Below are 24,279 nucleotides of genomic sequence, written 5' to 3'. Positions count from 1 at the left end.
TGTGGCAGGCCAAAGTGTTTCAACCTGAAGGTTTCAGGTTTCTAAACGTAATGATTGAAGAGGAATGAGAACAGGAGTGAAGTGAACTGCATTTCCACCTGGTTCAATGAACTTCAATCTTTGTGAAATTGCAGCACAGACAACCTACACCCTTGATTGAACTCTGACTGGGTATGGCTCAATCCACCAGGCTCTTCACTTTACAAGGGTGGGAGGAGGGTAATTTTTGTGTGCATTATTATTTTTGTTTCACAAAAAAAAAAAAAAAAAAGAAGACTATTTTTACATTTCAAACCTGTAGTTACAGAAAAACAACCTTACTGTTACCCCTCATCTGTAAACTAATACGTTCAATCTTCAGAGTAGTAGTTTAAATTTTAAAATCTTTTCATGCATGCTGATACATGGCATCAAAATAGCATTGATGTAGACTGTTCTTGAGTTGAAACTTGATCCCATTTCTCCATATCCAAATTGTGGATTAGAACAGGAACAAGAAGTTCCAGCTGGTTTTGGACATCTTCTGAACTTAAAAAGAAATATGCTGTAGTTTTTGCAGTAAAGCAAGACATCTCACTAACAGCAACATTATAATTTGAGCATGGGCTTCAAACAAAATGCAAGACTAAACATGCAGAAAAAGTCAAGAAGTAGCTCACTTGTCAGTGATGAGACCTCAACTACTCTTAACAGTCATCTCAACTTCTAGGAGCATGATGCTGCTATACTTCGTTGTGGCACGGTATATATTACTTGCAAATATACGAGCCCAAAGTTTTGTTACTCCATAACTACACTGGCAACCGGTTACTGAAACATCACCACAATGCAGGAGATATCGTCACGGCTGTTCCTGGCTAGTGCCTCTCTAATCAACTTCTCCGATGCTTCTTGAGCATCGGCTAAATCAATGATGCAATCTGCTGCTTCTTGATTTGACATCACCTGCAAAAACAAGTCAAAAAAATACCATCACACTGCAATCATAATCAATCATGAACTTCCAAATTCAAGTTTTGGGTCATGCATGGACTGAAGGAGATTGCTGGATATCCATATTCCTTCTGTAATTTCTCTCCATGACAATGAACATTTAGAGCGATTGCTCAACCCAATGTGTTAATTATCAAATCAGACTTTAGAAAGATTCAAAAGAAGCTCAATCTCACTAACAGGGTGAAAAATGAAAATAACAGCAAATCCAAGTTTTGGGTCAAAATTCATAGTTACTGTAGAAAATGGGGGACAAATTATCCCCCAAATTCTGGGGTCTAATGGGGGGCAAATGACTCATAATTTATGGGTTGTTTGTCTTTCATTTCTTTTGGTTTTAAATAATGGGAGAGTAGTGATTTTGTGTGTATATAAGATGTATAGGTGATTAGGTTTATGGGTGTGGAAGATATCATTTGTATTGTTATTATATGTTCTATGATATCAGAGACATCCACAGCCGCATGACCAGTGCTTCCAGTCATACTAGACCTTCCAGTCATACCAGACGAAAGTTGCAGTAGCAGCCTCCGATTTGCCGCAGTCGAGTCCGCCACTGTCATCAAGTGCCGGGAGCAGAGAAGGGAAAGGGTCTCCCACGTACACCAGCATCAGTAACCACCAAGCGCCGCTGCCTTCAACAGCATCACCAAGCGCCACCGCCTTCAGTAGCCGCGCCACCGTGCCATGTCCGGCCATTTTTTGTTCGCGTAACCACTGCAATCGTCATTGCCGACCTCAGATCGGTCAGCCCGCCAAGTCCAGCCACCATGCACCACCTTTTAAAATAGTACGTTGAAACTTCTTTTGCTTCAATCTCTCGCTTTGGTGCTTCGATTACAACGCCGTCACCACCATTGAACTCATCTTTCTAAGTCAGGGGCGGATCTACGCTTCAGTCCAGGGCAGCTTACAATTAAAATTAATTTTATATTAAAAAATTAATTTTTTATATTAAAATTATTTTTTTATATTAAACAATAATTTTTAATATAAACAATTATTTTTTAATAATAAATCAATCTTAAAAAAATTATAGCCCACCCCAAAATCTGTAATGTATAATTTTACATGTTAAAAAAAAATTCAGCCTCCCCCTACATAAATTTCTACATCCGCCTTTGTCCCAAGTCCTTCTAGATCCCTAAGGTTTTGTTGCCATCCGCCACCGTTCGCTACCACTAGCCGTCGTCCACCACCACCGTCCGCCACACCGCTATTTTCTGTCGTCAGCTACCACCTCTTTCGGTGCACCAGTGATTCTCATCCACTGTCTGCTGCATGTTCCATCCTCATCCTTTTTTCGATTTTTTGGTGAGACTATTACTATTCAAATTCAAATATGGTTTGCAACATATCATTGTCACCGAAGTGAATATCAGTCAGCCATTATTGTTGATCAAATGACCAACTCCACTTTATCCACATTAGAATCATCAAGTATCTCGACTGTCTCCACACCACGATTGTTCTTAGTACCCGATCAGTTTGAAAATCCCTCAATACAAATCACATCTCATAAATTGAATGAGAGCAATTTTAGAGAGTGATATCAATTCAGTATTATTTGTGATCAAGGGAAGAGGAAAGATGGGATATTTGACAGAAGCAATGATAGCACCTCCATCAAATTCTAACACCTATAGTGCCTGACAAGTAGAAAACTCAATTGTGACAGCACAGTTGATAAACTCGATGGAGTAAATGATTGAATACCTGTATCTATTCTACGAAACAGTAAAAGAAATATGGGATGCAGTACAAGAAATATACTCAGATCTGGAGGATATATCTCAAAATTTTGAAATTCACTCTAGGATTTAAAACACTCGACAAGGAACATTATTTGTCACTGAGTTCTTTAATACACTCTCAGAACTTTAGTAACAAATCGATTTGTGCCACAATATTGAATGGAAGTGTTCGGAAGATAGAATCCTATACAATAAGATGGTAGAAAGAGATAGAATATTTGATTTCTTACAAGGCCTGAATCAAGACCTTGATGGCGTTCGATAACATATTTTTGACACAAAGCCTTTACCTAACATGAAAGTGGTGTCTGCTGAAGTCAGGCGTGAGGAAACAAGGGGGAAAGTAATGTCTTCTCCAGTATAGAACTCATCCACCAAGATAGCAGTTTAGGGATCTGCTTTAGCTACAAACCAAAATAAAGGATATAATCCAAAAGGAACTTCTGGAAACGACAAACGGTTGTGGCGTGAGCACTATAAAAAGCTCAACCATACCAAAGACATGTGTTAGTATATTCATGGCAAACCTCCAGATTGGAAACCACGAAGCCAAAGGATAAAAAATGTCTATGTGGCTAAGACAACAACTGGTGTGGCCTCCCAACCATTTACAACAGAACAAATGGAAATCCTTCGAAAACTGATGACTCCCTCAGTTACTGATGCCTCCAAAACTGTCCCTACTAACTCTGCAGTGCTTCCATCACGTAAAGGTATATTTTCTTTATTGTCATACAAAGACTCACATGATACTTGGATAGTAAACATAGGTGCATCTGATCAAATGAGAAGCTCCAATACAGGATTCAGTAACTATCAACCATGCAAGGAGAGTGTTGGTATTACTGTAGCAGATGGGTCCATATGCACAGCAACAGAGAGAGAAGATATAGAACTCAATGGGTTGAAGTTGAATTCAGTTCTTCATGTCTCAAATCTGCAATGCAATTTACTTTCAGTGAGTAAACTAACCAAGGATTTGAATTGTTCAGTAACATTTTTCCCTTCCTGTTGTAAATTTCAGGGTTTGTCTTCGAAGAGGACGATTGGGAATGCTGAGGAGTGAAATGGCCTATATTACTTATCTGGTGTTGGTTCTCCTTCAAGACCAAAGTTACCTACTGTTTTTTCCTTAGTTTTTAATTTCAATATTCTGTTGTGGCATCATAGATTAGGTCATCCCAGTTTCTCTTATCTAAAGTGTCTATATCCTCAGTTGTTCACTAATAAAGATCTTTCATCATTTCAATGTGATTCTTATACTCTTGCCAAGCAAACCCGTGCATTTTATCCACCTCACACATACAAACCTTCAACTCCATTCCACTTAATTCATAGTGATGGTAGAGACCATCATGAGTGTTAAACTTAACCGGGGACCGATGGTGTGTTACCGTTATTGATGACCACACCTGAGTATATTGGATTTACTTGATAAGAGAAAAGTCCGAAGTGACTGAAATTTTTAAAAAATTCCACAAGTTTGTCACAAATGTTTTTCAGTCATCTATCCATATTCTTCGAACAGATAATGATAGAGAGTATTTCTCCTATGAACTCAATGAATATCTCCAAGAATATGGAATACTCCACCAAAGTTCATGTGCATATACTCCTCAACAAAATGGGGTTGTTGAAAGAAAACATTGCCACTTATGGAAGTTGCAAGATCCATCATGTTTGCTAGTCATGTTCCACACTCTTTTTGGGGTAAAGCCATTCTTACATCGGCCTTCCTTATTAATCATGTTCTCTCCAAAGTTCTTCAATATCGAACACCTCTCAGTGCATTGTTATCTGCCTTTCCATCCTCTCAGTTTCATAATTCTCTTGAATCTCGTGTGTTTGGATGTATGGTATTTGTTCATAATCAACCCAACAGAAGCAAGTTTGATCCTAAAGCTCTGAAATGTGTCTTTCTTAGTTACTCCTCCACACAAAAGGGCTATAAGTGCTATCATCCTTTTACAAAAAGGTTCCTGATATCATGTGATATTTCCTTTGTTGAAGATCATACCTTCTACCCCCAAGTTTCTCTCCAGGGGGAGGATTAATTCTCAAGAAGACAAACATGGGGAATCTAATTTCTTTGAGCCCTTTCATTTGATCTCCTCAACGTTTCCTTCTCAATCTGATTCAATTCCCTCAAGTTTTCCTTTCCAAATCCGATTTTGTGTCCAAAAACGATGATGATGTACATCAAGGGAGAGAATCTAACACTATAGACCCAAAACCAATTCTGGTTTACTCTAGGAGACCACAAGCTCCAATGCAAACTCAAGAGTATGAATTGATGGCAGATCCAATTACTACAGATAATCAAGAAAATGATGAGGAAAATGAACCATGTCGAGAAGAAAAAGAACCTACCAATAACATTGATCTTCCAATTGCCATAAGGAAGGGGGTAAGGCCTTGTATGAGAAATTTCAAAGTATCCTATATCAGATTATGTTGCATATATTAAATTATCAGGGAATTTCAAAGCCTTTGTTGCAAAGATTGATGAGATTCATATTCCTAGAAATGTTCATGAGGCGCTTCAAGATCGAAATTGAAAGGAAGTTATGCTAGAAGAGATGAAGGCATTGAATGATAATGAAACTTGAGAAATGGTGAAGCTACCAGAAGGGAATAAAACTGTTGGCAATAATGAATCTTTTCAGTGAAGTATAAACCAGATAGAACCATAGAACGGTATAAGACAATACTAGTAGCACAAGGATTTTCTCAAACTTATGGAATTGATTATGAAGAAACTTTTGCACCAGTCGCCAAACTTAACTCAATCCGAATTTTATTGACTATTGCTGCTAATTTAGATTGGAAACTGTACTAGCTAAACATTAAGAATGTTTTTCTCAATGGCATATTAAAAGAAGAAGTATATATGAAAGTTCCTCCTGGATTTGAAGCAAAGGGAGATGATTTAGACAAAGTATGTAAGCTAAAAAGGGCCATTTATGGTTTAAAACAATCACCTGGAGCTTGGTTTACACAATTCAACAATGTTATAAAGAATCTTGGATACAACCAGGGGCAAGCTGATCACACCTTGTTTGTGAAGAAGAATAAGTCAGGAAAACAAGCAATACTCATTATATATGTAGATGATATGGTGATCACAGGTGATAATGAAATGGAGATTGGAAATCTCAAAGAAAGACTTTAAGCAGAATTCATGGTAAAAGATCTTGGGGAACTTAGATACTTTCTTGGAATGGAGGTTGCAAGGAGTCACAAAGGGATCTTCATTTCACAAATAAAGTGCACACTTGACTTACTTAAAGAGACATGTAAACTTGGGTGTAAACCATCTAGTACACCTTTGGAACATAACTAGAAACACAAAGTGTCAAATAGTGATCCTCCAGTGAATAAAAAGAGCTATCAACGTTTGGTTGGAAAACTTATATACCTATCTCTCACGAGACTTGATATTGCCTTTAGTGTGAGCATAGTAAGCCAGTTCATGCATGCTCCCACAAAAAGACACATGGAGGAAGCAAACCAGATCCTGAGGTATTTAAAGGGAAGTCCTGGCAAAGGGTTATTGTTTAAAAAGACTAAAGTCAGGGATGTCGTTGGTTTTTCAGATGCAGACTGGGCAAGAGCTATTGATGATAGCAAGTCAACAACCGAGTATTGCATAAAAGTTTGGGGTAATCTAGTGACATGAAGAAGTAAAAAACAATCTGTGGTTGCTTGAAGCAGTACAGAAGCAGTGTATAGAGCCATAGCTCAAGGAACATGTGAACTCATTTGGATACAAAGGTTGATAGCAGACTTAAAACATACCAATAATAGGGCTTATGAAGTTGTTTAGTAACAGTAAATCAGCTATTAGTGTAGTCCATAATCCAGTTCAACATGATCGAATGAAGCATGTGAGGATTGACAGAAATTTCATCAAGAACTAAATTGAGAACGAGATTATTGCCTTGTCCTACATTCCTATCAAGTCCCAAGAAGCTGATGTTCTAATCAAAGTTCTTCAAAAATCAAACTACAATATTTGTATTAGCAAGTTGGGAATGACTGATATATATTCTCCAGCTTGAGGGGGAGTGTAGGAAATGAGGGACAAATTATCCCCCAAATTCTGGAGTCTAATAGGGGGCAAATGACTCATAATTTATGGGTTGTTTGTCTTTCATTTCTTTTGGTTTTAAATAATGGGAGAGTAGTGATTTTGTGTGTATATAAAATGTATAGGTGATTAGGTTTATGGGTGTGGAAGATATCATTTGTATTGTTATTGTATGTTTTAGTTACTAATTACATAGCATTAATAAGGCACAATTCACCAAAAAAATATATAACTCAAAACCTAAGCCTCACGCCCTTACCTTCCAGAGGCCATCGCTTGCCAATATTATGAATTCGGTATCTGTATCTATGGTCACTAAAACTATATCCGGTTCTGCAGTTATGTGTTCCTTCAGTCTCTCATCCCCAAATGCCCTTGTCATTGCAAGCTGCCCATCGACTCGTGGAATATTACCTGCATCCGTTGCGTACTTTTGAGGATTATCCCAAAAACTTGCTAGACAGCCATGCATTTGGAATGTTACTTCACTTTCCTACAACTGTTGAGGAATGAATGATTGTGCAAGAATGAAAATAGAGGATACATAAAACTCTAGCAAGTTTTTTGCCAAAACAGAAACCTTACCAAAGCTTTCAGCATCTTCCAAGTTCAGCGCAGATGGTAAAAGGCTAAAATCGCTTTCTCAGGTGACTTAAAGTTCAGAACCTTTCAGACAATACTCGAATACAATCTTGTAACAAGTTGAAGCATACAAGAGACGGTTATCTAGTAAAAAGATTTTACAACAATACACAATATAATCTCATGTCAAAGATGATTTTATTCTATACATGGTTTTGGATATATATTTTTCTATGAAGTTCAAAATCATTAATTTTTGTGGGTGACTTAAAAATGCATGACACTTGAGAAAAAAGATGGTTTGTTAATGTCTCTTTGACGACAGCATTCAAATGACTTTTGTTTCAGAACATAATTTTATTTTAATACAGTTTTGAGATTATTCTTACGTCCTTGTATAGGAAACTGCTGTTCAAAATTCTAAACATGTCCTCAACTATGTTTCTAAATTTACTCCGCAAAATAGAAACATAAGGAAAATTTAAAAAAAAAAAAAATCATTGGACATAGAAAATTGGAGAGTACCATGATCAAGAGCCACATTTTGTTCCTACTTTTGAAAGGACCATATACAATCCAGTAAACATGCAATGATCAATGTAACTGTTATTTTATATTTCTCTGTCATTCAGAATTAGATATTCCTTTGCTCTAGCCATTTGATAGTTGCCGTTCCAGAAAAGGCATACTAGTGTTATAGGTAGAAAATATTTACTTCCTTCACTCTATGTGCAGTCATTTGATGCTTGCAGCTTTGGATAAAGTACACGGCTGTTATATATACTGAATTGGTTTCTATTTTGGATGGCATCTTGTGATTCTAATAAAAATCCCTCATTCCATTATTAAAAACAAACCCCATGTAGAAATGGGAATAATGTAGATTCAGCGGAAAGTAGTAAAAATTTACTTTCTCAATGAAAAGAAGACAATATCATTCAAAGTACCTGGCTTCTGTGACACAAATCCTCCTCTACTCTCTATCAGCTTCTTCTCTTTCTGTGGATCATGATCAACAGTTATTTGTTTTGCTGAACCACTTCTGCATATGACTGCTCGGGAGTCCCCAACATTAGCAACAATTAGCTTTTCCTGATTAATTAAAATAGCTGTGACTGCTGTTGATCCTCCTCGTGAGCCAACAACTTTCTCCAGGATCTCATTATCGGTATCTCTGTAAGCCCTCCTGATTGCAGCTTTTGGTTGTGTCCAGAAATCAGGCTACTCGTAGAGCAATTGGAAAACAGGATGACATTATAAAAATAAGCCTAGTAGAAAACCAACATAAAGGCTTAGGAAAAAGAAAAAAATATGTGACACCTTGTTCAATATTCTGTCAAATAGATGGCTTTGCAAGTACTCTGCAACACTGCAACCAGAGTGGCCATCAAAAATGGCATAGAGTCCCAGCTTATAGCCATTGGCTCGCCTATTTTCTGCCACTACGTAATCTTCCATTCTATGATTCATTTTTCCTTCAACCAAATGAAATCCATGGGTGACACGGCAATGTGAATGCTTCTTATCATGCTTTTCTGTATCTCCTGCATTATCATCATCACTGTAGTCAACCTTGTCAACATCATCAATGTCATCATGGTCGTAATCCTGGTTGACATAGAAATCATCATGCAGAGTCTAGAGGATTTGAGAGAGTGTTCTACTGGGATTTGAGTGTGTGTATAAGGGGTTAAGGGATTGGGTTTGGTTTAACTCTAAGAGAGTGAATTTATTTGTCCTTGTTTTCCTCACATAGCAAAGAACTTGGCTCTCATGTGTATTGTTATTTATCTTGCTTGGGTTTGTGGTATTGAGTGTTTATTGATTATCTCACTAGTTGCTCAGTTCCAAGTTTTCCCAACGACTTTCTATATTCTATTCTTATTTCTGAAAGCATCTGATGGTGGAACAGTATTTTGTGTGAGGCCACCTGTAATCTTTATATCTATCCTTGATGCTATCCGACACCAAAACCTATCTTGGGCAGAGATTGAGAAGAACAGGAATTATAAGGGCAAATTCTGCAGAAGCAGATTTATAGTGTGGGATTTGACAAGTGAAGGAAGATGAACAAGACTGCAAATCACACAGATAGTGAACCATGTATTTTTAACATAAATGTGTCTACTGGGCAATAGATGAAACTTTGTAAGAATGCAGAAGCACAAGGAAAGAGGAAAAAGGATATAGGGTTTATAGCAGAAATTTCAATAGAGAAGCATGACAGATGAAAAATCCTCCAAAATGCCTCCATACGTTTAAGCAAGATAAATGAAAAACAATCAGCAAATGAGGCTATTATTGTATACCTTCTGTCGAAGGGAGCCTACATCCTTTTCTGTACTTGATTTCCTCTGCCAATAGAAACAAGAATTGTCAAACTCATTAAATAGCATCTTAATAAATTTATATGGCAATATTCCCATTCAACAATGTCACATCTCCCTAAAAGCAAAAAACAAATTCTCAAACAACAATGAGAGGGATGACTGGCCACTTTCATACTTCATTCTGTTTTATTTATTTTTTTATATTATCAAAACATCTTTGTTCTTTGTTTTTCTTTTATTTTTTTGGTAAGGATATCCAAACCTCTTTCTTAATTGGCCTAACTGTTGTCAGTTGTCGCCATTTATCTCCCCACCAAATCTTTCTAACAACTCAGTAAGATTAACAGTAAGTTGGAAACCATTTTATCAAGAATGTTCTGTAAGTTGGAAACCGCTCTCTCTTCTTTTTAAGCAACAACATGAACAACTCAGTAAGATCTCTTTATCACAGGAATAGATATCTATATTCTTATTTCTCACAATTGTAATAGATTTACTGATAGTTCACGCCACATCAAATTTGGGGTGGAGATTACCAACTATTGCCTCCATAAAGTTGCTAGAAAATAGGATAGAAATTGAGAAGCAATTGAATAGAGGTAGTCACTGTCCTTGAGAGTAGATCGGCCGTTGAAGTAGGAAACCCAAATGTAGCAAGTTTGTGATGGCTTACTCTCCATGATACAACAATCATGTGAGTGCAAGTGTGCACTCACAATGCACAAGCTTAATTGGATGCTCAAGGTGTTCCTTAAAATTAGAAACTAGAGAGGAGCAATACGCAAAGAAAGGACAAATGCTAGACAAAGCATTGAAATGGGTGTTACAGAATGAAAGTTACCAAATCTGGCAATTAAAGTAAATTTCCTAAGAACTATCTTTCTATCACATGGCAAATGAATCTTTGTCAAAAATAAGACAATTTTCAATCACATGTAGTAACATTTAACTATTCAAGATAGGAAATTTATTTTTAAAAGATTCTAACTGGCATAATGAAAAAGATTTGAAAAGGGGTTTGTGCCAACTGTGGAGATCCCAAGAAGTAGGTTCATATGGGTACGAACAAGTCACACAAAAGATCAATGAACGTAGTATTATCAATTAAACAACTAAGAGTCCCTTTCTGTTTTCTGGATATTTATAATGCTAATTTAATTAATTGATAGCATTACATTCATTGATCTTCTGTATGACTTGTTCTTACCCCATATGAACCAGCTTCATGGAATCTCAAGAGTTGGAGCAAAGAGTTATCAAATATTTTAAGGCCAGTCCCAGGTACAATCTTTTAAACGTTACATGTGCTTATTTTTTTACAAAGATTCATTTGCCATGTGATAGAAAGATAGTTGTTAGCAAATTTATTTAACTGCCAGATTTGGAAAACGTTAACTTCGCAACACTCATTTCAAAGCTTTGTCTAGCATTAGCATCTCTCGTATTTCTATCCTATTTTCTAACAGAAGTAACCTCACAAAAATATCACAAGAGGAAACCGACATGCATACATACATGCATACGAGCCCAAGACAAGAACAAGGGAAGATTGCTCACCTTTATTTTAAGGGAGTTTGCCTCATTTTTCAATTTCGACCTCCTCTGCAACCTAAAGAACATATGTGCTGATATGGTAAACCTCGAACAAGAAAGTACCAACCATAAAATTTGAACTAGTTATTTGAATAATGAAATGCATATCCATTCCAACTTGTCAACACAAGGAACCAAATCCAATGTGAATTTTTCTACCTTCTGGATCACTCACAAATCACAATAATCAAACCCTATCCTCATCTTCTTCCTTTGTTGTTGAACGGTTAAATGACCCATGATGTCGCCTCCCATTTAACAAGCCTAAAGACGCAAATGAGTCCTTGAGCCTTAGACAATTAAATGAATTAATTAGAACCAAGTTGATTGAACTTTTTTAAACAAACACAGTGAATTCGATATTCTCTTTACCCCTCCCATCTTCTAATGATTTCTCCTTACTGGTGAGAAGAAAGCTCATCTTGCTTCTAATTCATTTCTTTCTTTCTTTCTTTCTGTCTTTCTGTCTTCTGACTAAGCTTGCTCCAAGAGGATACATACTTATTCCAATTCTTTGTGAAGTATTTCATCAAACAACTGTACCACATAATTGATCTGTTGATTCTGTTCAGTTGAAGAACAAGAAGGTGAAGCAGACGAGGACAGGGCGTAAATCACTAATCCAAATACAATGACGAGTTCGTCAGAAACAACAGTACACACTATCCCCAAAGCCGCTGGAAACCCACTAGGAGATTGGCACTTGAAACCCAAAAAACAAAAGCAGATTAATCTTTAAGAACAAGCTAAAAGAACAGTAGGGTGTTGGAGCAAGAGCCATACTTTCATTCGAAGGATTTCAGAGGCGCCCATTTTTGAAGACATGTTGCTGATAAATGATAATTCCCTCTGAAGACTGAAGGACAAATAATTCGGTGTCCCCGTTGGGCTGTTGGCTTCCATTATATAAAGTCATGGCGCAGGAAAGAAGAAACAAGTGTCGAGGATATGCAGGGACAAATGTCAATGCATCGCAGGTAGCAACTGCACCTACACGTGGTGATATCGCAGCTTAAGCAGGTTTCGTCCTCCTGACTTTGATGTTCGCCACCGCTTAGGCCGTAGCAACTGCACCTACACGTGGTGATATCGCAGCTTAAGGAGGTTTCGTCCTCCTGACTTTGATGTTCGCCACCGCTTAGGCCAGGGTGAGGAAGAAGTATATTGCACCTTTTTAATTACACGTTGTTATTATGTATTCGAGATTAGGTTATTTATTAACAATTTAGATTGTATTTATTTTTTTTATAGTTTAAGTTATAAAATATTTTTTTTATTTTTATAAATTTTATTAAGGAAAATTTTAAAAAAATATAATTCAGACTACAAAATATTAGTACAGTCGAAAATTAAAATTAGTTTTATTTATTTAAGATTGTGGTAAAAATAAATTTATAAATAATAATACAAACTCTATTAAATATATTCACACGAATAATTTTATTATAAATGATTATTTAAGGCATCAATTTATATCTCAAAAGGCACAGAATAATTGTTCTTGGGCTAAGGCAGTTAAATTTTATGCTCATAACTTAAAAGCTTAGATGAACAAGTGTCTCTAGATTAAGTTAGCAAAAATGAAGAGTTTATATGAGAATTTTACCTATAGATTATGTAACGAATAAATTATTTTAAATAAAAATAATTAATAATTATAAGTTTTAATTTTATTTAAATTAATTATCTAAATTTTAATTCTCCATCTATATATATATATATATATATCTAAAGTCAAATATTTTTATATTCTTGAGATGTCCCTTCCTTGTGAGAACCCAATGTTTAACTCTTTGATTTTGTTGAAAGAAATAAAATAAAAAATATTGATCGAAAAGGTTAAGGTTCGAATTCACGACTCATCAAAATGACACTGATATATCACGATTTGTCCTTTATCATCCAAATTATAGCGACAATATTATTGTATTCTTCTAGCTAGTTACCTAATACACATATACATATGTATATATATATATTAATTAGCTTTTAAACGTCATACACACGCACATATATATGTATAATATATATATTAAGGATCTACTGCATGAAACTTCCCACTTAAAAATGCTTGTTTCAACACACAACTTGAAACCAAAACATCGGGGCATCCCGAGATTCCATAAAACTTGCTCATTTACTCAACTGTGGGCTGCTGCATATTGTAGTTCTATCGCTAAAATAAGTTTTCTAATGACTACTACTTAACAATATTTGAGTAATGAAACAAGGAAGTTGACTAAGCACGGAAGAAGGGTCATTTGTTTCCATTTCTTGTCTGTCTTCTAAACCACTGGGAAAATGATGCAGCCATTTGATGACGCTTTGGTTGGTTAAGAGGTCAAGCTGATTACAGCACTTGATAACCTAAGCATCCTGTATTTAACAAGAACATCTTTCGTACACACACACAGCTCCAAAGCCAGAACATCAAGCTACCACTTGGTACAGCAAATATTCAACTGTTTACATCGAACAACAAAAGGCACTGAACGAAACCCATCTCACATTGGAAGAAGACCCATAACTTGTACATTCACATACATCAGCTACACCAATCTAAATGATCCCCACCCACCATAATAGACACAATAAACAACCCAAACAGAGCCAACAAAAAATTACCAGAAACCGGCAATCCATGCATCAAAAGCATTGTCAAGCACCAACCTCCTCTTCTTCTTCCTCCTCGTATTCTTCGTCCTCAGCAGTTGCATCCTGGTATTGCTGATACTCGGCCACGAGATCGTTCATGTTACTCTCGGCCTCGGTAAACTCCATCTCATCCATTCCCTCGCCGGTGTACCAGTGCAAGAAAGCCTTCCGCCTGAACATGGCGGTGAATTGCTCGCTCACGCGCCTGAACATCTCCTGAATGGAGGTTGAGTTTCCAACGAAAGTGGACGACATTTTCAAGCCCTTGGGGGGGATGTCACACACGCTAGACTTGACATTGTGGGGTATCCATTCCACAAAGTAAGAGGAGTTCTTGTTCTGGACATTGATCATCTGTTCATCAACTTCCTTGGTGCTCATCTTTCCGCGGAACATGGCAGAGGCAGTCAAGTAGCGGCCATGTCGTGGGTCAGCGGCACACATCATGTTCTTGGCATCCCACATCTGCTGGGTCAGTTCAGGGACAGTGAGGGCCCGATACTGCTGGGAGCCTCTGGAGGTCAAGGGTGCAAACCCAACCATGAAGAAGTGGAGACGAGGGAACGGAATAAGGTTAACTGCGAGTTTCCTAAGGTCCGAGTTAAGCTGTCCAGGGAACCGGAGACAGCATGTGACACCGCTCATGGTAGCAGAGATCAAGTGGTTGAGATCGCCAACTGAATAAAGTAAAATTTAGAATGTATTAGTTAGAATGATTACAGGCACCATCCAGTAGAAGAATGGTAAGAACTTAGAAATCACAGAAAAGCAAAGGACAAAAGAGAGCTATTTAATATAATAATAGAAATGTATTTTTGATTATATTAGATGTCTTCCTAATCATACATGTAGATAGAGAGATATGCAACCTGACTAAAATAGAACTAATAACGAGAGACTCAATACAACTACTTATTAGCAACCCAATTTAAGGTATGACTATGAGAATTAAACACTTCAACAAGTATTGAGCAATCTTTAACTTACCAGCCAACCTCTATTTATGCAGATAAAAGATTTTTTTAAAAAAAAACGAAATACATAAGTACTTTGAAATGCCGACTGTCAGGTACGCCACATAATTAATCTGATCATTTTCAGTTTACTGTTCAATTTTCACTATTTATCAGGAAAAAGAATATTATGGAAGAAATTGAATGCATCCACTTGTCCAGCGAAGTTGACAGTGAGTGTCAAAGAAAATGGATAAAACAAACTCGCGCAAGCGGAGGAGAAAAATCAAGCACTTACAAGTAGGAGTTGAAAGCTTGAGAGTTCGGAAGCAGATGTCGTAGAGAGCTTCATTATCAAGAACCATACATTCATCAGCATTCTCGACAAGCTGATGGACAGAGAGGGTAGCATTATAAGGCTCAACAACAGTGTCAGATACTTTGGGAGAGGGAAAGACCGAAAATGTCAACATCATGCGATCTGGGTACTCCTCCCTGATCTTGGAAATGAGAAGGGTGCCCATACCAGAGCCGGTGCCTCCCCCAAGAGAATGACAAACTTGAAATCCTGTAAATAAATGCAAATCAGTGCAACTGAAAATATAGGAATAATACTTGAAAGTAATGATACAAATATACAAATAAAACATCTGCAGAACATTCTCCCAAGGGAATAAAGCTCCCAAGCAAAATACCCTTTGTCAGTTCTCAAATAGAATTTTGATGGAATGAAGAGAAGAAAAGAATAGTTTAATCTCAAATGAAAAGCAATCCAACGTAACATCACGTAAAAAAACTCAATACAGAGCATGTCAGTCCAAATTAACTGAAAATACCCACAAAGCAACACAAACCACTTCATTCCACTAATGGCACTGGGAGAGTTCAAAACAAACCCAAGAAGCCCAATTTCCACCAGCAGCAAACAAAAAGCAGTCTCTTCAACAATTAGCTTTAATGTTAACGTGAAAACAAACAACAGAGAGCAAGAAGTCCCTAATGTTCATATAATGCTAGATCAGATCCATGACATGCAATGCAAGATAAGATCCCAACTGTAGCTTACCACACAACTCAACCCAACCCAAAAAAAAACTGGCCCAGAAAAAGGAAATCAGCATTGCATATTTACAATTCCAAAATAAAGAGAATTAGCCATGATACAAACCAAAACCTGCTATGACAACCAGATCTTAACATAATAAACCCAAAACCAGAGCCACGAACCAATCAAACCCTAAATTATATCAAACTACAGAACCTCCAATTTGTGTAATAAAAACCAAAAATTAAAAATTAAAACAAAGAGAAACCCAAAAAAGGCAGACTTCTAGTTCTTTTAGGTAGCTCTAATACCACTTGCTATGATATTACCCTTTGATAGGATAGGATTGCATTCATCGCAAATAAAAATCAAGAGAAAAGAAAACACAAAAAATTACCATATGGTTTGGCCTCAATGCCTACTTCCACAGTTCCTCGGCAAGGAGATAATCTATCAAACAAAGTTTTTCTTACAGTGAAACTACAAACCCCCAACATGCTGAAAATCGTCCCAATCTGGACTATTTTAGATAACCAGTCAAACACACTTTGGGAACTCTGTTTATCTGGCCGCGTACACACTATAGATGCTATCCAATCCTAACAGGCGTATCAGAGTTTCCTCCAACAATTTCCAACAGATCTAAGAAGTGGACTTGAAGAAAAAAGTACCTTGCAGGCAATCACAGTTCTCGGCCTCCTTGCGAACGACATCGAGAACGGAATCGATGAGTTCGGCACCCTCGGTGTAGTGGCCTTTGGCCCAGTTGTTGCCGGCTCCGGATTGGCCGAAGACGAAATTGTCGGGGCGGAAGATCTGGCCGAAGGGGCCGGAGCGGACGGAGTCCATAGTCCCGGGCTCGAGGTCCATGAGGACGGCGCGAGGTACATAGCGGCCGCCGCTGGCCTCGTTGTAGTAGACGTTGATGCGCTCGAGCTGGAGGTCGGAGTCGCCGGCGTACCGGCCGCTATGGTCAATGCCGTGCTCGTCACAGATCACCTCCCAGAACTTGGCCCCGATCTGGTTCCCGCATTGGCCCCCCTGGATGTGCAAAATTTCCCTCATTTTCTGGGCCGGTGATTGCACTGCCGGAAAACGGAGAGAAGAGAGAGACGGAGACTGGAGAAGACTTGCGAGAGCGTTCGATAGATGGAAAGGACCGCTGGCAGGAAAAATCTTAATAGAATCGGCAGATATTTATATATGTATGTGCGCGCGCGCGCGCGTGTCTGTATTATGTATATGTAAAAAGTATTTTATTTCTTTTCACATATTTTTCTCTTGTCATAAATTAATTAGGTTTGTCATTTAATTGTATTTATTTATGTTTGATCTGGTAAATAAGAAAAATAATAATAATTTAAATATATAAATAAAATTACTTTCAGTCTAGATTGCATTTATTTTGTCTAGTTGGAGTTATGAAATGTTTTAAATGTCATAATTCAAATTATAAAAAATAAATATAATTTAAATTGAAAATAGTAAAATTTGTTAGTATAATTATCAATTTATTTTTACTTAGACAACAATTTATTAATTTGAAATATGGAAAACCTCTTGTGTTTAGGCAGATTAATTTTTAAGTCTTTAAGTTTGAGAAATTTTATTAATTGTATGTTTAAAATGTAATTGTAGGCATAAAGAAACCTCTAATTCTAGTGTGCCTAAGCATAAGATTGATTATAGCATGATTAAAGGAATGATTAGTGTTATGCACGTGTAAAATAAAAAAAAACAAAAAAAAATAATTATTATTAAATGAATGGTTTATTAAGTGATGTTTGATTATAGCTTTTCTTTTTACTTTTTTAGATAAATTTTTAAATAAAATAAAAAGTTAATATAGTTAGCAAAATTAATCACAAATTAGGTAATATTTAGAAGGTATAAATTCAAAATTTGTTAATATAATTAATTTGATTAGCAAATTAAAAAACAGAATGTTTATTGGATTGGGTGTCCATTCAAGAATGACAATTTCCAACCAATGTGGATAGATTTTGTTGAGCTTTCTTTTCCTCTTCTGTCCTGTCTTGTTGTGTTGTGTGGGTTGTGGGTGCATTTGGTGATGAATTGTTTCACACCTAAATCCATTGTTGTTCAATCTCATCCTCTCTCCTTTGCTCATTCCAAGGACTTAGAGATCTGAGTGAGAAAGCCTTTAAAATCTTTAATTATATATGTAATTGCCAAGTAAAGACAAGAAGACAACGCAAGTTAGTGTAATTGTCAAGTAGTTAGTGTGATGCCTTGCCTAGCACGAGCCATAAACCTTGTAAACGCGCATGCAGATGCAGGGGCTGCTTTTGTAATCCCTTGCGGTAGCCCATGATTTGCATGGACTATGACTGCAAGCGGCGAGCTGGCAAGCCGCAAGGCAGCAGCAAAAAATGGATTGCAGCCATAGGTAATACGTTGTAGCTTACTTGTAATTAAAAAGTTTATTTTTTATAATTTTTTATACACTCGTATTTGGAAATTTAACAATATGGGATTAAATAATTTTGAGATTATATTTTATCTCCTATTTATGGGACTAGTTTATCTTATTATGCACTTTGGGTTTAATTTATCCTATCCATTAGGTAACGTTTGTTAAAATGAGCAATATAAAGTTAAAATATTTTTTAAATTAATTTATGAAATAATCAACATAAAATTATAAAGTATTCTAAGATTTTTATCAAACTATTTGTTAATAATTTTTTAAATGCATTAAGGGTGAGAGTTTTATGAAATTGAGGCGTATATATTATTTTTTTATCTATAAAATTCTAAATAAATTTATCTGTATGTAAAATCTCATATAAGAAGTCGTATAACTTTTTTTTAGTAAATTGATACCAAGTAAATCAGAGTTATGCTATTTTGAAATGGTCAGATAGTTGTTGATTTTGTGTGGGAATAGAATAAAGGGAAGAATGGTAAATTTGTTACCATAATTTAGTATCATACTATACAAGGGATATAATAACCCCAATCAATACTTTCACATATCAAATAAAGTATAACATTATATAATCTTATCACTATTTTATCACATTATTAATTTTATTCTATCACTAATTTATCTCACTTACCAAATGACCTATTATTCTCTCCTCTCCTACTTTCTTATAAAAAAAATGTTGGTGGTGATTGATTAGTGTCTCTACTTTTACTTGAATATAACAGTTAAAAAGTTCAACAAAAAGTGTTTGGGTTTGAAATTTCTTGAATTTAACTTAATTTTATATGATATTAACGAGAGTTATCAAAATATTCATTAACCAATCTTAGTGCGACAAACGGATTAATTTAAGAAAGACACATGGATTCATTTGAGAGTGATGTGGACTATTTTCAAGCAATCAATATAAAATACATTTGAAAATCTAGAATTACCATGCGCATTATACTTTGATTATTAAAAATATTTGGTTCTCAAAATAGTTCAATAGTACAAACCTGACACATGAATCATACCCTAATGACATGTTCCATATAAAATCTCAACAGAAATTCAACCAATGATTGATATAGAGGCAAAAGCCTTGAGCTTGCAAGAGTTTGGGAGGTGGTGCATTGGGCCCCAGTTAGATATTAATGTAATTTATACCATTAAAAAATTATTTTGAAATTAATAAACAGTTTTTTATTTTTTTTATAAATAAATGTTTTATTTTTATTTTTTAAAATAATAACATGCTAAAATGGGTCGCCTATTTAACACGTCTAAAACGATAAGTCTATATTTGACTTATTTCATCCATGGATTCAATAGTTTAATAGGATATATATACTCCACCGCCACCCATTCTTTCAATAAACCATTCAAATTACTATAATCGTCAAATTTAGGTGATTGTACATTTGAAAATAAAATTTAAAAATTAATAAAGCAATCATCAAATTAAGTTAAAAATTAATAATAAACAAAGCTTGCAACCACTCAAATATATATACAATTAACAGTAACTAAGCGTCATGCCATGAACTTAAAACAAAATTTACAATAAGTCTGTACTAACCAACAAGAATATAAGCTTACAGAAGCAAATTCAATATTTTCTTTCTAGAGGGAAATAACTGTCAAATTTGGTGGTCAGTAATTGACAAATAATCATCATGTGGTGCACGTTGGGGAGTGGGGGGGGGGGGGGGGGGGGGGGCTGTCTGGTCTTGAAAAAATATGGCCCAACAACAATTAATATAATGGGCCCATGAATTTAACCGCATGACTTGTAGTGGGCCTGGGCCTCCCAATTTGGGCGGTGGGTGTGAAAATGAGACTCGGCAAATAAAATCCAATTTGATGAGTGGTTTAGTGCAAGTGATCCATCAGTTTTTGTCAATTTTTGTAATTGTCATACGCGTGATCGGTATACCATAGACAAGCACTCTCTGGTCAACGTGCTGCTGGCTGTGGCTAACACAAACCCCCCCTCCCCCCCTAAGGCTTGTTGGGTTATCCTTTTTTTCAAAGGCTTATAAGCCATTCCGTGTAAATAATAAAAACTACATAGTACTTAAATTGATAATATATTTAAATAAATATTTTTTAAGATATCATTCATATGGTTGATTTTAAAAAATTGATAAGATATCAAAACTTAACAAAACAAACTAAAATTGATATATTGGTTAATAATACAAATAAAATTTATAAAATTGATGAGGAGAACATCCTCGGTCTCATAATTACACCAAGACGGATACCTAATGGCGGTCAAAAGATACACGGCAGACAAGCATCGCCGCGTCAATCAGATAAGCACTCAATAGAGAAACCCCCGAGACCTCAGGAACAGGCCAACCCACCGAAGATCACGGAGGCAACAGTTATCCCGAACTCCTCGGAGACAGAGGCGATCGCGAAACCCTTATCGGGAAGTCCCGAAGAAGGCGGAAGGAAGATCCCGAAGATCCCTCATGATCCCTATCCCGAGAAAAGGTAAGAGAAAAAGATGGGGGATTCTTCTTATCTTTTTCAAGAGAACATAGTTTAAAAGGGACAAGGAACCCTGGATCAAAGGACTAACTTAATCATCGGAGATCGACCGGGGGAACGAGCCCCGTCTCCATTGCAGGTACATTCAGAGAGGCAAGAAGGGAACGTGCGGCTACCACCTCCGAAAATCCATCATCAATTGGCGCCCACCGTGGGGCCCACATTCTTCCCTTCTGTCTCTCCAGTGCAGCGGACAATCTTGCCTTTCCCTCAACCGTGAATGGCAACCAGAAGACAGCCGTCTAGGGCCGTGGGGAGCAACCCCGTTCCAGAACCGAGTCAGCAGAACCCTCCCCGAAGCCCGCCGGGGAGGGCTCGGAGTCCGGAGGGCCCTCCGCCTCCCCCTGATCGGATAGCACTCCTGGAGGGTCAAGTGCAACGATTGACGGAGTTACTCATGGGTTTTCTAGATGGCCAGCATCAGCAAGCCCAGCACTCTCGGGCGGAAGAAAGACGCGAGCCCCCAAGAGAAGAGGAATCTTATCGACGGGACGAGAATCCGCAGAGGCCGGGACAAGATGATGGCGAGGCGGCCGAGTCTCTTGACTTGTCGTTTATGCAGCAATGGCAGGAAAGGAGATTGCGACAGTTGGAGGAGGAGATGGCCACCCTAAAGCCGAGGACCGGAGAGGCTCAGGGACCAAGGATAAATCAACCCCTTAGCCCAAAAATCATGGCGGCCATACCACCGGAACGTCTCCGTATCCCGGCCATTAAGCCTTACGCAGGGACCTCCGACCCGATGGATCACCTGGATCTCTTTACCTCGCATATGATGGTACAGGACGCCTCAGACGCGATGTGGTGTAGAGTTTTCTTGGCCACACTGGAGGGGCACGCACGGGCGTGGTATTCAAACCTGACTCATCATTCCATCGTAAGTTTTGTGCAACTCCGGAGCAGCTTTCTGGCGCACTTTGCACCTCTCCGAAGACACCGAAGGTCCACCATGGCCTTGGTGAGTATGAAGCAAAACCAAGGAGAGCCCTTGAAGGATTTCGTTTCACGATTTAATATGGAGGCCTTGAGTATTGAGAACTTTGACCACAACGTAGCTATGGTGGCATTCCAGAACGCCTCCGAGTGCATTCACGGACATATTGGGCCGGGCCACGAAGTACATAAATGCCGAAGAGGTCATACAGGCTAAGAGGGCGGAGCATGTGGAAAAGAAGGATAAAAAGAAGCATCCCGAGGAAAGGAGGAGTGACGACCGAAGGGAAAAACATCGCCCTTGGTGGGATTCGGGGGGTTTCACTCCTCTAAACGCCCCGAGGGCAGAAATCCTGGCTACTATTGAGGGAAAAGATTATTTGAAAAAGCCTCGACCGATGAAGGCACCATCTGACAAAAGGAACAGAAGTAAATATTGCCGATTCCACCGAGATCATGGTCATGACACTGAGGAGTGTCACCAATTAAAGGAGGAGATTCAAGAACTTATCAATCGGGGTTTCCTGAGGAGCTACATGGCTGAGACAGGTGATTCTCAGGGGAGAAAGGATCGACGGTCGCGATCAAGAAGCCCCCCCAAGAGAGACCGCACGGAGGATCGAAATCGGGCCCAGCGGGAGAGATCACATCGAAGAGAAGATGATCATCCTCAGCCTCCGATATTCCACACACTCGCGGCAGGGGAGGTCCCAGTCATGAAGGACGAAAAAAGTAATGCGACCCGGCTGAAAAGATCAAGGAACGTGGATCCAATCTCTTTTTCAGATAGCGACCTCTCGGGATACCCGACTCAAAATGACCCACTGGTGATAACAGCTGAACTCGGGAAATGGGAACTTCGACGGATCCTTGTGGATCCAGGAAGCTCTTCGGAAATCTTGTATCGGCAAGCCTTCTTAGGCATGGGGTATGAAATGACACAGTTAAGGGCAGCAAGGGTCCCTTTGGTGGGATTTGATGGTGAAGCCGTATATTCAGAAGGGATTATTCAACTCCCATTGACGGTAGGGAGAGGTTCCCGAACTTCTCGTGTTATGCTAGACATCCTGGTAGCGGACGTGCCTTCGGCTTACAACATGATTCTGGGAAGATCGGGTCTCAATGCCCTTCGAGCCATCCCAAGCACATATCATATGATGATGAAGTTTCCCACGGATAGGGGGACGGGCGAGGTGCGGGGAGATTTGCGCTTAGCCCGTGAATGTTACATGGCCTCTATAGGCATGGCGAAGAGTAAAGAAGCAGGGTTGCAGAAGGATGCTGACCCCCCGAAGGAGGTCAGTTTTCTACTAGAAGGACCTGAAGATCCTAAAACAGCGGAGCCGGTGGATGAATTGGAAGAAGTACCTCTGGAAGAAAATTGCCCTAGTCGATGCGTAAGAGTGAGTATGGAGTTAAAAGATCCGCTAAGGAGTCAAATAATATCACTCCTTAGACAGTATGCGGATATCTTCGCATGGACAGCCCGGGATATGCCAGGAGTAAATCCAGAAGTAATGACACACAGGCTGGGGATCCGATCAGGTTTTCAGCCTGTCAGGCAGAAGAAGCGAAGCTTCGCCCCCGATAGGGCACGGGCAATCGAGGAGGAGATCGCAAAGTTAGCAGCTGCGCGCCACATTCGGGAGGTGGATTATCCAGATTGGTTAGCGAATGTCGTGCTGGTTCCCAAAGGGCAGAGCAAGTGGAGACTTTGCATCGATTTCACCGATCTTAACAAAACCTGCCCAAAGGATAGCTACCCATTCCCGAGGATTGACGCCCTAATTGATGGAACTGCTGGATGTTCGCTCATGAGTTTCCTAGATGCTTTTCAGGGATATCACCAGATTCCATTGCACCCGGAGGACCAGGAGAAGACGGCATTCATCACCAACAAGGCAACCTACTGCTACACCGTAATGCCTTTCGGGTTAAAGAACGCAGGAGCCACTTACCAGCGCTTGGTAAATAAGCTTTTTCACCAACAACTCGGGAGAAATATGGAGGCATACGTCGACGACATGCTGGTAAAAAGTATGGTAGCCGAGTGTCATCCAGAGGATCTGGAGGAATGCTTCAAAACCCTTCGTAAGTTCCATATGAAACTTAATCCTGTCAAATGTGCCTTCGACGTTTCTGCAGGAAAGTTCCTGGGCTACATAGTACACCACCGAGGGATCGAGGTAAACCCTGCGAAGGTCAAAGCTATCATGGATATGCCGGCCCCGAGGAATGTGAAAGAGATACAGAGCCTTACGGGTAGGATGACAGCCCTTGGCAGATTCCTTTCTCGTTTGGCAGAAAAAGGTCTTCCTTTCTACAAGGTCTTATCGAAAGCAAATAACTTCGAATGGA

At 38.3% G+C, this 24,279-nt stretch overlaps 2 protein-coding genes across 7 annotated transcripts; both read right to left on the bottom strand.

Moving 5' to 3' along the window:
- Positions 1-405: 405 nt before the first annotated feature.
- Positions 406-12,427, bottom strand: LOC127795691 (probable protein phosphatase 2C 62). Of its 6 annotated transcripts, none has more exons than XM_052327527.1 (7): positions 12,126-12,250; positions 11,307-12,044; positions 9,729-9,773; positions 8,740-9,027; positions 8,367-8,640; positions 7,097-7,251; positions 408-945 (listed from the first exon to the last, which is right to left on the bottom strand). In XM_052327527.1, exons 2-7 carry the CDS (start codon positions 11,367-11,369, stop codon positions 808-810), a joined length of 963 nt encoding a protein of 320 aa, XP_052183487.1. In that variant the 5' UTR covers positions 11,370-12,044; positions 12,126-12,250; the 3' UTR covers positions 408-807. The 6 variants fall into 6 exon arrangements, with proteins under 6 accessions (XP_052183482.1, XP_052183487.1, XP_052183488.1 ...); XM_052327528.1 differs by having other exon boundaries at positions 11,307-11,906; positions 12,126-12,242; XM_052327525.1 differs by having other exon boundaries at positions 11,307-11,632; positions 11,715-12,225.
- A 1,334-nt stretch (positions 12,428-13,761) lies between these two features.
- Positions 13,762-17,175, bottom strand: LOC127795276 (tubulin beta chain). Its single transcript, XM_052326852.1, has 3 exons — positions 16,667-17,175; positions 15,249-15,518; positions 13,762-14,674 (listed from the first exon to the last, which is right to left on the bottom strand). The coding sequence occupies exons 1-3, from the start codon at positions 17,058-17,060 to the stop codon at positions 14,001-14,003; spliced, it is 1,338 nt and encodes a 445-aa protein (XP_052182812.1). The 5' UTR covers positions 17,061-17,175; the 3' UTR covers positions 13,762-14,000.
- Positions 17,176-24,279: the final 7,104 nt, after the last annotated feature.

This window comes from Diospyros lotus, chromosome 2 (genome assembly GCF_014633365.1).
Source record: "Diospyros lotus cultivar Yz01 chromosome 2, ASM1463336v1, whole genome shotgun sequence".
NCBI lineage: Eukaryota > Viridiplantae > Streptophyta > Magnoliopsida > Ericales > Ebenaceae > Diospyros > Diospyros lotus.
The sequence above is the reverse complement of the archived record's forward strand: the minus strand, read 5'-3'. Positions and strand labels throughout refer to the sequence as shown.